The sequence below is a fragment of the Ailuropoda melanoleuca genome, chromosome 8 (assembly GCF_002007445.2).
Source record: "Ailuropoda melanoleuca isolate Jingjing chromosome 8, ASM200744v2, whole genome shotgun sequence".
Taxonomy (NCBI): Eukaryota; Metazoa; Chordata; class Mammalia; order Carnivora; family Ursidae; genus Ailuropoda; species Ailuropoda melanoleuca.
The window spans coordinates 83817419-83832403 of record NC_048225.1 but is presented as its reverse complement, the minus strand read 5'-3'; the positions used below and the strand labels follow the sequence as shown (position 1 = coordinate 83832403).

Genomic DNA, 14985 nt, shown 5'->3' with positions numbered 1-14985 from the left:
TCCCTGGGGAATTCTACCAAACATTCAAAGAAGAAATAATATCTATTCTTCTGAAGCTGTTTCAAAAAATAGAAACAGAAGGAAAACTACCAAACTCATTCTATGAGGCCAATATTACCTTGATCCCCAAACCAGGCAAAGACCCCATCAAAAAGGAAAATTATAGACCGATTTCCCTGATGAATATGGACGCCAAAATTCTCAACAAGATCCTAGCTAATAGGATCCAACAGTACATTAAGGGATTATCCATCAAGACCAAGTGGGATTCATCCCTGGAATGCAAAGGTGGTTCAACATTTGCAAATCAATCAGTGTGATAGATCATATCAACAAGAAAAGAGTCAGGAACCATATGATCCTCTCAATTGATGCAGAAAAAACATTTGACAAAAGACAGCATCCTTTCCTGAATAAAACCCTTCAGAGTGTAGGGATAGACGGTACATTCCTCAATTTCATAAAAACCATATATGAAAAGCCTACAGTGAATATCATTCTCAATGGGGAAAAGCTGAAAGCCTTTCCCTTAAGATCAGGAACACGACAAGGATGCCTACTCTCGCCATTATTATTCAACATAGTGCTAGAAGTCCTTGCAACAGCAATCAGAAAATAAAAAGGGATAAAATGTATCCAAATTGGCAAAGAAGTCGTCAAATTGTCTCTCTTCACAAATGACATAATACTCTATATAGAAAACCCAAAAGACTCTACTCCCAAACTACTAGAACTTATAGAGCAATTCAGTAATGTGGCGGGATACAAAATCAATGCTCAGAAATCAGTTGCATTTCTATACACGAGCAATGAGACTGAAGAAAGAGAAATTAGGGAATCCATTCCATTTACAATAGCACCAAAAATCGTACGTTATCTCGGAATTAACTTAACCAGAGACGTAAAGGATCTATATTCTAGAAACTATAAACCACTCTTGAAAGACATTGAAGAAGACATAAAAAGATGGAAAAATATTCCATGCTCATGGATCGGAAGAATAAACATAGTTAAAATGTCTGTGCTACCCAGAGCAATCTACACTTTCAGTGCCATCCCAATCAAAATTCCAATGACATTTTTCAAAGAACTGGAACAAACAGCCCTTAAATTTGTATGGGACCAGAAAAGGCCCCGAACCAACAAGGAATTGTTGAAAAGGAAAAATAAAGCTGGGGGCATCATGTTGCCGGATTTCAAGCTATACCACAAAGCTGTGATCACAAAGACAGCATGGTACTGGCACAAAAACAGACACATAGACCAATGGAACAGAATAGAGAACCCAGAAATGGACCCTCAGCTCTTTGGGCAACTAATCTCTGACAAAGCAGGAAAAAACATCCGGTGGAAAAAAGACAGTTTCTTCAATAAATGGTCCTGGGAAAATTGGACAGCTCTATGCAAAAGAATGGAACTTGACCACTCTCTCACACCATACACAAAGATAAACTCCAAATGGATGAAAGACCTCGATGTGAGACAGGAATCCATCAAAATCCTAGATGAGGGGTGCCTGGGTGGCACAGCGGTTAAGCATCTGCCTTCGGCTCAGGGCGTGATCCCGGCGTTATGGGATCGAGCCCCACATCAGGTTCCTCCACTATGAGCCTGCTTCTTCCTCTCCCACTCCCCCTGCTTGTGTTCCCTCTCTCGCTGACTGTCTCTATGTCTGTCAAATAAATAAATAAATAAATAAATCTAAAAAAAAAATCGTATTTCCNTCCTAGAGGAGAACATAGGCTCTTTGACATTGGCCACAGCAACTTTTTTCATGACACATCTCCAAAGGCAAGAGTAACAAAAGAAAAAATGAACTTGTGGGACTTCATCAAGATAAAAAGCTTCTGCACAGCTAAGGAAACCGTCAAAAAAACTAAGAGGCAGCCCACAGAATGGGAGAAGATATTTGCAAATGACACTACAGATAAAAGATTAGTATCCAAGACCTACAAAGAACTTCTCAAACTCAATACATGGGAAACAAATAATCAAATCAAAAAATGGGTGGAAGATATGAACAGACACTTTTCCAATGAAGACATACAAATGGCTAACAGACACATGAAAAAATGTTCAAAATCATTAGCCATCAGGGAAATTCAAATCAAAACCACACTGAGATACCACCTTACGCCAGTTAGAATGGCAAAGATAGACAAGGCAAGNCACCAGTTAGAATGGCAAAAATCGACAAGGCAGGAAACAACAAATGTTGGAGAGGATATGGAGAAAGGGGATCCCTCTTACACTGTTGGTGGGAATGCAAGTTGGTACAGCCACTCTGGAAAACAGTGTGGAGGTCCCTTAAAAAGTTAAAAATTGAACTACCCTATGACCCAGCCATTGCACTACTGGGTGTTTACCCCAAAGATACAGACGTAGTAAAGAGAAGGGCCATATGCACCCCAATGTTCATAGCTGCATTGTNCACATTATCCATAATAGCTAAATCATGGAAGGAGCCGAGATGCCCTTCAACAGATGACTGGATTAAGAACATGTAGTCCATATATACAATGGAATATCACTCAGCCATCAGAAAGAATGATTACCCAACATTTGCAGCAACATGGATGGGACTGGAGGAGATTAATGCTAAGTGAAATAAGTCAAGCAGAGAAAGACAATTATCATATGGTTTCACTTATTTATGGAACATAAGAAATAGGAAGATCGGTAGGAGAAGGAAGTGTAGAATGAAGGGGGGGTAAACAGAAGGGGGAATGAACCATGAGAGACTGTGTACTCTGGGAAAGAAACCGAGGGCTTCAGAGGGGAGGGGGGTGGGGGATTGGGATAGGCCAGTGATGGGTATTAAGGAGGACACATATTGCATGGTGCACTGGGTGTTATACGCAACTAATGAAGCATCAAACTTTACATNCTGGGTGTTATACGCAAATAATGAATCATGGAACATTGCATCAAAAACTGGGGATGTACTGTATGGTGACTAATATAACAAAATAAAAATTATTTTTAAAAAATGGTCAAATGACCCAGAGAACTAAATGAATTAGTTATCCTTCTACCCCTCTCTCCTGCTTAGGACTAAAGGTAAGAACCAAAATGGCCTCCCAGGTCCTGACTGACCCTACTGTCTACTTTCCTGCATCATCCTGCAGTACGGTTCTCACCACTCTCCACTCTCCACCTTTTACTCCTTTTGGTTTCTCAGATATGGCAAGCCACCACGTCTCAAAAGGGTGACACATGCTATTTCCTCTACCCAGAAAGCCCTTGTCCTGCCGTTTCTGGCTTAGTTAAGACCTAACTTTCTTCAGATCTCCACTCTATTTTTACTTTCTTCTCAGACTTCCCTAGAGGGTAGATATTTCAAACATAGTACATTTCAATTTTACATTTATTTGTGGAATTCTAATTAATGTCTATCTCCCTCTTTCAGATATAAGCTCTATGAAGGCAGGCCCCATGCCTGTTTTTTTCTTTATTATTGTATCCTTGTATATTGTATCCTATGTATAAATGAACAAATGAATGTAATCCAGAACACGAAGGCTGAATCAGTGTAAAAAAATGTATTCTCTCACAAATACTCAAAGTAATGTAAATTAAAGTGGTGAAATACTATACTTACTGATTTTTCTGAGATTGAATACACTTGTATTTCTCCCTGGTATATAATCTATAACAATACCTAAAATACCTAGTGATTTTTTAAAATATATACAATTAAAAGTCATCAAGTAATGAATATTTATGAATTTCACTATCATCTTCTTCCCAGTTGGTTTCCTTCTCTTGCTAAAGCATGCAGTTCACTTAAAAAGCATTCATTAACCATCTATTCTGTGTCAGTAACTAATAATTTTGTTGAACAATGGAAAGAAGGCATAAAATTACTGTACAGATGCTTTTTAAAAAATGTGTAGTTTTTTTCAACCTAATTGTCTCTGTATGAATTTTGCAGCACTGTTAAAAGTAAAACACTCTTCTCAAACTTTTCTCAAGCTATTTTCCAGTGTATATAGGTATTAAGGAAAACTTGGTAAACCTTCCATCTGAAACCCAAGACTGAACAATACCTATTAGATACTCCACACCTATGTTGACAGTAACCTGTAATGAGGCTCAGGAGCTGTTTTGAGGTGATCCGTCCTTTCCCTCTGCTTCTCACAAAGGAGGCAGTAAGATAGGGGAATATGGGTTTTGATACCAAGCACATCTGCGTTCAGATCTTCATTCCACCACTTATGTCTCCGAACTTTTCCTAGTCTGCAAACTGTGGCCATTTAAAATGACTTTATAGGATTTTTGACTGGATTAAAAGAGTTAGCTCATATTAAGTGCTTAGTATAGTGCATGACATGCTCAATAAACTCTCATTATTATCATCATTTCATCACCATCAACAAACACCTTCTTTATTTTGGCTTTGGGATTAGGTGCTGAGTGTATTCTTTGGATTGTGAAATAATGCCATGATATACATAGATTGGAAGGACCCTAGATTTACGTGGGATGATGAGTGTTACATGAAAGTAGACTGTTTTGAAAGCTTATTTATTTCACTCTTAAAATCAGATGTCATATGATATTTTAAATGTTTGAAAGAAGATTTGTAGCATCTTTGAATACTGGCCTTCTTTTCTCCTCTGTAACATTGATGAAATTCCTTATCCAAGAATGTTTTTTCTTCCCCCAATAGGTGGGCCCCAGCGAGCCAGAGGAAGTGTTATTGGAAATATTAATGATGTTGAATTTGGAATTGCTTTCCTTAACGCTACAGTAACAGATAGTCCTACCTCTGATGCTAGAATAATACATGCCAAAATTACCAACGTACCTCGCAGTCTTGGTAAGTCTCTTTCCTTATAAAAGTTGCTGATAGCCTCTTTTTTAGAAATTCACATGTTATTCTTCACTTATTTCTGCTTAAAATTTCTAGACAATGCTACTACTAAATGATCTCTATGATAGTCCTTAGTTCTACCCCAATAGTAAATTCTTAAAGACAGGTGAGGTACTGATACTTGTTTTGCTGTTATTCAAGATTATTTAGGATTCATCCTTGTAGGTAATAGGCTCTGAAGATAATAATAATGGACTATAGGGGCGCCTGGGTGGCACAGCGGTTGAGCGTCTGCCTTCGGCTCAGGGCGTGATCCCGGCATTGTGGGATCGAGCCCCACATCAGGCTCTTCTGCTATGAGCCTGCTTCTTCCTCTCCCACTCCCCCTGCTTGTGTTCCCTCTCTCGCTGGCTGTCTCTATCTCTGTCAAATAAATAAATAAAATCTTAAAAAATAATAATAATAATAATAATGGACTATAAATACCTTTCTTTGTCACCTTATTTATCCTTTCTTCTTTAGGTCCAGCAATGAGAAAAATAGTTTCTATTCTAAATCCCATTTATTGGACAACAGCAAAGGAAATAGGAGAAGCAGTCAATGGCTTTACCCTCACCAATGCAGTCTTCAAGAGAGAAACCCAGGTGGAATTTGCGACTGGTTAGTGCCAGCTGAACTTAACATTTTATTACTATAAAAAATACGATTGCCTTAAAAGTTGCTGGTTAAGAAAAATATTCCTCCAGAGAATGATTTTGAAGTTTTTGATGTAGTCTTATTATAAATGATATAAAAACAATTTCATGTTTCCCTATGAACTTTTACTGACATGGATCTATAAGAAGCCATGTGTTTTCAAACAGTATAGTGATTTTTTTATAGCCCAAAAGTTTTTTCTCATCTTTTCTGTATCATTTCTCTTTAAATCCTCAGAGACAGTTTTAAAGACCAAAACAGAGCAGGAAAATGAGTCATTGCTATTAAGTAAAGACTTTTGCCTATGAACCTGAAGTTCAATTAGGATACCTTATAGGGATCTTTTATCAAAAAGGTAGAAGTAAAAATAAGCAAATCTGTGGCTTTTTGCTTTAATCTTAGTCTTAATGAATATGTATGAACTATTCATGGCCCTTTCCAAGTGCATACATATTTTTATTGACCTCCATTACAAGCTTCTTCAAAGGTGAACAGCCTCAATAGTAGTGCTTTCTAAGGAAGAAAGGCTGAGGAAGGGGCTTTAATCAGCCCAGAAGACAAATGGGTCTTTTCATGGTCATCTGCTTACTAACTGATGCCCCTTTGCTGCTTCTTGAAGCATCAGAAACAACAAAGGCCTATGGCCAGACTTGTGGAAGTGGGGAATCTGGGTCACCTGGTTGGCTCAGTCAGTAGAGCATGTGACTCTTGATCTCAGGGTCATGAGTTCAAGCTCCACATTGGGCATGGAGCCCACTTAACAAATAAAATAATAATAAAATAAATAAAGTGTAGAATCCTTCACATAACCACATGCCACATTTTTGCCACAGAAAAAGAAGGTTTAGAACTTAACATTCAATAAGTCTACCTCTTTAATTCAGGGACAAAGTGCAAATTTAATTCTTTATGGTCTATGCTACTGATGTTTGAAGGAAAATAGCATAGCTAAACTGATATTTAAGGTAAATCTGCTTGGTGCTTACACAACCATGTATTTTTTGCTGTTAAAACAAATGAATTTTAATTCCCAGGAGAAATCTTGCGGATGACTCATATTGCCCGTGGCTTGGATTCTGATGGTGCTTTGCTCCTAGATATCGTTGTGAGTGGCTATGTCCTGCAGCTTCAGTCACCTGCTGAAGTCACTGTAAAGGTAAAACGTCAGAATAACTTGCTGTCACTGTTTTTTGTAGTAATGGTAAGAGTAGGAATCAAAGATTCATAGAAAGATCACAGAGACCTTACAGAGTTTCCCTTGTTTGCTCAGGGGAATAAATAAACCACTAAGTTTAGAAATGCCTAGTTTGTCTTTGTATAAAAATCTTTAGGAATAAGTCTTTACACACTCTTACTGGTTTTATTACCAGTAATCCTTACTGGTTTATTACTGGTCCTGTTTATCAGGACCAAAATCACTGCTATGTTGATTTAAGACATTTGTTAAATATTCTGCAGATAAAAAGAATACTGTTATATAAAAGGTTTTGTATATCACCCATAAAAGTTTTTCAGAAACTAAAGAATGATTCACATCCTTTCTTTACTCTTGACCTACAGCTTTGAGTCCCTTATTAAACTATGATTTATGGCAGTGAAATTATCAAATCAATGTAGTTACAATTAAAAGCTTCACATTTTAAGTTACTCCCTGAGCACTACTGTACAAGTGCAATTTTTAATTGAGCTACAATTGACCCTTGAACAATGTGGGAGTTGGGGCCCAACTCCCCTGGGCATTCAAAAATCACATATGACTTTTGACTCCAAAAACTTAAATACTAATAGAAGCCTTTCCAATAACATAAACAGTCAACACATATTTTGTATGTCATATGTATTATATCCTGTGTTCTTACAATATAGTAAGCTAAGGAAAAGAAAATGTAAGAAAATCATAAGGAAGAAAAAATACACTTATAGTACTGTACTGTATTTATAAAAAAAAAATAGCATATACATTGACCCACACAGCTCAAATTATGTTGATCAAGAATCAACTGTATATATGTTTAGCCCCTTAGCCCCTTATTTTTCTCATTCTGGATCTCACCATACCCTCAGGAAAAATAATAGGATGGTCCATACTGATCCTCAGATCTATCTGTCTTCCTTAGGATTACACAGAGGACTACATTCAGACAGGTCCTGGGCAGCTGTATGCCTACTCAACCCGGCTGTTCACCATTGATGGCGTCAGCATTCCATACACATGGAACCACACTGTTTTCTATGATGAGGCACAGGGAAGAATGCCTTTCTTGGTCGAAACACTTCATGCTTCCTCCGTGGAATCTGACTACAACCAGTTAGAAGAGACACTGGGTTTTAAAATCCATGCTTCAATTTCCAAAGGTACGTTGGGTAAAGGAAAGTCCAGATCATTTTTCCATCCGGTCCCTTCTCAAAGGGTAAAGAGGGGTGCCTGGCTGGCTCATAGGTACAGCATGTGGCTCTTGATCTTGGGGATGTGAGTTCAAGCCCCACACTGGATGTAGAGATTACTTAAAAAATAAAACTTAGGGGGAAAAGTATGTAATACCTAAAAAAGGGGGGTGTGAAAGAATTGCATCAGTGCCATTCAGAATAAGGATATTAGGGCACAGACTGAACCTAATGATATCAGGTTTTCATGTATGTTGTCTCTGTTTTGTGGGAGGTAAAGCCCTGTGATAAAGCCAGTCCCACGGGAGTTCTCGTACATTTAGATTACTAATATACTTCTCTATATAACATGGTGGAGTTATTCTAGATACGCAGAAAGGTTTAAAAATATATATATCTTTGTCAGAATGATGTTTTCTTTGGGTACTCGAGCCCATTGTTCTTGTTCTGACTCATATTTGTCAAGGATTTTTTTTTTTAACTCCTGAAATAAATTAGTAAAAATAAATTAGTAAAAAAAAAAAAAAAAGAAAAGAAAAAGAAAGAAAGAAAGAAAGAGAAAAGAAAAGAAAGAAAGTTTCTATATTTTAAAAGCAGCTTTTAAAAATTGTGCGGCAATAATCAGGATTCCAACTGTCATTTCTTACTCCTAGACATTATAATTTTTCAACTGCTTTTCATTTTCTGAGCATAGTTCTACAACCCTTGATCTCAGTGGTCTTCCTATGCTGTGTAGTTCTTTGATGTGTCTATACACCCAGATCCCTTTCTGGTCATAAGAGACACCCAAATAATCAGCATCCTGTGTTCCATGAAGTTTTGGCACTAGGAGAGACGTACATGTGGTTATGTTATAGACACTAAATATTTGAATGACTTTAACTCTAAACTCTAGGCTCCTATGAGTACAGTTAACATAATCCATATTAGCCTTTGCTATGAGCTGGCTTTCCTAAAATAGATCCAGGTAGATTTTAAATATCATCATTTTGTTTTATCATGCTCAGCAGATACACTAAACACTCATTTTCTCAATTTACTCTTGTTTTCATCACTTGTGCACGTGACTGTTTTCTTCATCAACACCTTTCAGAACTGTGTCATCGAACTTGAGATCACAGTAATCTAGGAGAACGTGTTCACATTTTTTGAGATGATCACAGATTCATGAAGCCTCAGAGCCAGTGGAGCCCCTGGCCCCACACCACCTCCACTCCCATATGGCCACCACCTCATTTTACTGTTGTCGTGCATGTTCAGGTCACTAGGACAAAGGAAAGGAGCCATGGAATAAAGAGTTAACGTTTCTCTTCCTCAATAATGCCCACTTTTCAAGTCTAACCTCTGTTTCTACTTTTTCCAGTACTCCATATAATTAAAAGAAGACAACATTGCATAAGATTTTGGTTAAAAATGAATTTGCACCATCTGGGACAAGAAGAATTAAAATTATTTTTAAAAATCATGTACACTTTTTACTCAATCATGTAAATTCTCTAAGCCTGAACTGCTTGAAATCTGTAACGGTGTAGTTGGGGAATCTGGATCCCACAATAGAAAAAAATACACTATAGGACATTTATAGCCCCTTACTATTCTTAGATACTATGATTTTATGAATTACATCTGATATCTGTGCACATTTGTTTGTTGAGGTTCCTGTGAATTACACGAATCTGGTACCTACAATTTCTTTTTAAGTGACCACCAGGGGGCAAGCTTGCATTCTTGGTTGCTTAACCAGCGTGTTCTTTCTCCTCTATATTGGGTCTAGACTAGAGCCATGGTTACAATGCAGTTAGAATCAGCTAAAGAGCTTCATGAAAGTTCATATTTCTAGGCACAAAGGCTTGGCTTATTTAGTCTAAGGAAGGGCCTGAAAGTCCGTATTTTTAACACAGCCCCTAAACGATTCTAATGTGTCTGATCTGCACACTGGCATTTGAAGACTGCTGGTCAAGTCAACTCACAAACATAAATCAATATACTTTTTTTTAATTTTATATATTTAAAATAGAATGGATTTGTTTTTAAAATATAATTATAAAATATATATTTGACAAATTAATCAGAAGACATTAGAAACAATAAAGGAAATTTAACTACAAATAAGGTTTTTAAAAATTCTTCATGGGAGACAAAGACAAAATTGAGAAGGTAAAATGTATACCAAGATTGAATATTTGATGTAAATATTATAGACAACTATGATTACCCTTAATATGTACAAGGCTTTTAAAAATCAGTAAGAAGGGGCGCCTGGCTGGCTCAGTTGGTAGAGCATATGACTCTTGATCTTGGGGTCATGAGTTCAAGGCCCGCATGGATGTAGATCTTGCTTAAAAAAATAAAAATAAAAATAAAAAGCACTGTCAAAAAAAATCAGTAAGAAAAAGATACAACACCCCAATAAAAAAATACATAAACGCTATGAACAGGAGATTCACAAAGGAGGAAATAGTAATGACAAAATAAATGTGAAAAACTGTCTAACCTCACCAATATGAAGAAATATAAACTAAAACAATGGAGTACCATTTTCCAATTATCATTTTCAGAGATTTTAAAATATGATAACCACTCGGGATTGGAGGAGAATGGGGAAATGAACACCCTTGTTCACTGCCATTAGGGGTTGTTAATTCATGTAACGTTTCTGAAAAGCAGTATCAATCAGGAGCCTTTCAAACATTCACGTCTTTGTGGTTCTCTCATTCTGGGAGTCTCCCCTAAGAAAATCATGGAAATGGCCAATAATAAGTATCCTGGAAGCAAGAGGTAAATATGTAAATGGTAGCACAACTGTATGATAAACTCTTAAACAGTCATTAAAATAATTTTTTTTTAAAGATTTTTTTTTTTTTTATTTGACAGAGACAGAGGCAGCCAGCGAGAGAGGGAACACAAGCAGGGGGAGTGGGAGAGGAAGGAAGCAGGCTCACAGCGGAGGAGCCTGATGTGGGGCTCGATCCCATAACGCCAGGATCACGCCCTGAGCCGAAGGCAAACGCCCAACCGCTATGCCACCCAGGCGCCCCCATTAAAATAATTTTAAAGGAATTAAATATAGCTCAGAATACTTGCTGAGTGCTTACTGTGTACCAGACACTGTTCTAGGATTGACAATAAAACTAAACAGGTGACAAAGGAGAATATGCATGGCATAATAATAATTGAAAAGCGGTACACAGTATGATCCAAATCTGGGTTGCCCACACCATTGTGATTATAAGGAAACCATTATACTGGTTAAAAACACAGATTCCCTGACTGGGATAACACCCAGGGATTTATACTTTTAATAAGCTCTATTTTATGATCAATTAACTTTGACAGTTATTAATCTCTAGAGTGAGAGATCCTAACTTAATTTTTTGAAATGTATACTTACAGGAAGGAAAAACATCAAATTGTTGGTGGTGGTTTGTTCCAAGTGACAAAGTTACAGGGAATTTTATACTTTTCAAAGTTTCTATAATTATTATACATTGTAATAATACAAATATTTTGTATTCCCCCCATGTCTAAAGGAAAATCATAACTAGTATAATTCAAAATAGCATACTTTGTAACATAAAGGATAAATAAAGGGAATACAGTTTATAACAAAATATTATGTATTTCAATATGAAAATCTTTAGACATTACTATAATGGAAGATGAGAGAGAAGTGTTCATAATGGCTGAGCCTACATACAGATCTCCAGTGTGATTTTTTTTTAACATAGTAATTCTTGGTAACGTATTGAATAAAACAATGTACAATCAACCATCAATTTATATGACAATTGCATTCCTGGAAAATTCATTGTATATTTTAATCACACAAAAAATGTTCATATGTTAATATGTTTGTTTCTGACATCTAAGTTAAACCTGTTCTATCCCCTTGCTTGGACTATATAGGAATGGAAAACATGTGGTCACACATAGGGGATTTTGACCCAGATGCTTCACATTGCAGATGGAGGAGATCCACAAAAGGAGAGGGTTTCTTCATTAGAACTTCTGGTTTTCACTGGCATAAATTATTCAAAGTGGCTTGAAAATAGTGCTTCTAATTCTAGAACAGGCAGAGTAAGTAATGTCTAGAGGAATAGGACTTTGCCTGTGGTTATGCCTGGCATACACATTGATCTTGGATCCTTTTTCATTATCACAGAATGGTTTTATTTCATTTTTTTATTAATGTAAACAAACAGAAAATCTGTTTCCAATAGCTGCTTGCCAACAATCTCTGGATTATGATTCATTTAGCTCGTGGTTGGGGAACAGGAAAAGTTTTCCATTCCTGCTTGTTTTCACCTATTGCATTTGTTGCGTGATGTGTTCCATCTTTGGCATAGCTTCCCACGGAAGATTGTCCTGGAAAGAAACAAGGTGCTAACATTCTAACAAGCCAGTTAATTTGGCTTTTCTCTCTGTGGTAGGAGATCGCAGTAATCAGTGCCCCTCAGGATTTGCCTTAGACTCAGTTGGACCCTTTTGTGCTGGTAAGAACGGGAATAATGCATTTTTATTTTTATAAAAAATGTTAATGGAACCCATTTAATGGACATCTATTGCCATTTTGCTAGATATTTAATTATCACAACAGGCTTATAAATGTCCCATTTTAGAGGTGAGGAAGTTGAGATGTGAAGAAGTGGGGTGCCTAAGATCACTCATCGATCAAGTGTCAGAGTTAGATTTGAATTTAAGGTAGCTGCAAAGCCTGTACTCTTTCAATTTGATCACAGTTAAGTGTGTCAGGGGTCATGATCAAGTACAGAGGTGGAGTGAGCACAGGGACAAAACACTGGATGTTTCTGGTCGTTTAATTGCCATAGATGTGATACATAATAATAATCCAACTCTAAGTCACCTAACCCTAGAATTGCTTAGAGGATAGGGCAGGATGATGTGTCAAGGACTACTGACTAAGCCAGCCTCATCCCATCCAAGTACCGGTACAAGAGAGTCACAGATAAGTAACAGCTGAGTAAATGGCTCGAGTAGCTCAAGTTTGCATACACAGTGCCTTTCTTTCACTGGTAGGCAATATAATGTAGTATATATTGGTAGAAAAGTGGTCTTTAGAAACTATACTGTCCAAGTTCAAATTTGAGCTCTGCCAATAATGACCTGTGTGATCTTGGGCAATTTACTTAATCTCTTTGTTCCTTAATGTTATCTTCCAAAATGAGGATAGTAATGAAAATATCTGTCTCCTCGGAATGTTCTGAGGAAGAATTAAGATGGGTATAAAACATTTAGATCACAGGAAATGGTCATTGTGTCTTAGCTGTCTTCTTGTTCTTTTAGAAATAATCTAAACATCTAGTCACTACCAAAGATAATCTGGGAACCCAAAGTTAATTTTTATATAGTGTTTCTATTTTGTGGCTCTTAGAGCATTTTCTATTACATTTGATTCAAAGCATTGTCATCCGTAAGCAACTTTTTTACAAACAACTATTTTCATGGACTTTAATAACTCCTAGAAAGCAGGGGGTTTACATACTAACTGGGCCTTTTTGGTTCTTGTTTCAGATGAAGATGAATGTGCAGCGGGGAGTCCTTGCTCCCAGATCTGCCACAATACCGTGGGAACCTATTATTGCTCCTGCTCAAAAGGCCTCACCATAGCTGCGGATGGAAGGACTTGTCAAGGTATTCACAAAGCTAAATCTAATAGACACAGTCAAGCAATGGTCATGGAAAGCTCTGGCCTAGGAAAAGTGTGGTAGAACAATGCTCTTCTTTCCTACTCCTTCTGCCCCATGTTAGCAATAAAAGAGATCAGACGGTTGAGAAAGGAGCAGGGAATACTGCTCTCACACTGCCTGCATGTGCAGCACTGCCCAGGCAGGGAAGCCTGTAGCGACTCACTTCATCCCCACAACACCATGAGGAGAGACAGGCAGGACTCGTATCATGTTCCTTTTACAGTGACAAAACTAAGAAGTCATAAAGAATTTAAGCAAATTGCACAATCCTGGTAGCACTTTGGGAACATTAAAAAAAAACGCTTTGTTTTTGAGTATAGTTGACACGCGATGTTACATTATTTTCAGGTGTACAACTTAGTGATTTGACAAGTTTATACACTGTGCTGTGTTCACCACAAATATAGCTACCATCCATCCCAGTACACTGCTATTACAATATCACTGATTGTGTCCCTCATTCTGTACCTTTTACTCCCATGACTTATTCATTCCATCACTGAAAGCCTGCACCTCCCACCCCCCTTCACCCATTTTGCCCATTCCCTCACCCCAAAAACACTTTTTTACCAGACTGTAGATACGCTTCAAAATTAGAATTGTGTGAGAATCTGGTTTATAAGTAAATTTTAAAATGATGAAAAGAGGAAAGGGTTTCCCCCTCTATGTCTGAGAAGATGCCCTTCTAAATGCAAAAGAGAGACAGAGAGTAAGGGTATAGGAGAGGAGAGGAATAACATTTCTGGAATGTCCAGTATGAATTGAACACCTTGTATACATTATTTACTTTAATTTTCAAAGGAATGCTGAGAGACAGATATTATCCTCACTTTACAGATGAGAAAACTGAGATGTCAGATAGGAGAAGTAACTTTTTTAAAGCCACATAATTTGTCAGTGGTTTAATGGATGGGTTAATCTACAAAGATATCACACTATGCTCCTATGAGCTTGTCATCGACTTAACCCACCTGACATGATTCAACCAAATTATTCAGCATTCTTGTTCTCCTGTATTTTCAAGTATCATTTTACTTTTACATTTGCTTTTGTTATCCCCATTTCATAGCAGGTTCTTGGGTTGGTTTTCTTCAACCCACCTTAGCTGAATGACTCATTTTGTTGCAGATATTGATGAGTGTGCTTTAGGCGGACACACCTGCCATGCTGGTCAGGACTGTGACAATACCATTGGATCCTATCGCTGTGTGGTCCGTTGTGGAGTTGGCTTTCGAAGAACCTCTGATGGGCTGAGTTGCCAAGGTATAAAAATGGAGTTCCTTGCTTTATCTTCATTATACTAAGAATTAAAACCCTCTGCCTTTTGTATCATTTAGTGTAAACTCCATTTTATAGATTGAGCTTCTTAATGAGGTTTTC

The 14985-nt window shown here is 37.3% G+C and overlaps 1 protein-coding gene across 2 annotated transcripts in view; it reads left to right on the top strand.

Moving 5' to 3' along the window:
* Window positions 1-14985, top strand: part of HMCN1 (hemicentin 1) — a 477641-nt gene that overhangs the window by 442891 nt on the left and 19765 nt on the right. For both annotated transcript variants that reach the window (XM_034666795.1, XM_034666794.1), the window contains exons 94-100: window positions 4673-4822; window positions 5339-5476; window positions 6547-6668; window positions 7630-7867; window positions 12328-12390; window positions 13430-13549; window positions 14734-14868. In XM_034666795.1, coding sequence (XP_034522686.1) covers window positions 4673-4822; window positions 5339-5476; window positions 6547-6668; window positions 7630-7867; window positions 12328-12390; window positions 13430-13549; window positions 14734-14868 — 966 coding nt within the window. The remainder of the gene's footprint in view (window positions 1-4672; window positions 4823-5338; window positions 5477-6546; window positions 6669-7629; window positions 7868-12327; window positions 12391-13429; window positions 13550-14733; window positions 14869-14985) is intronic.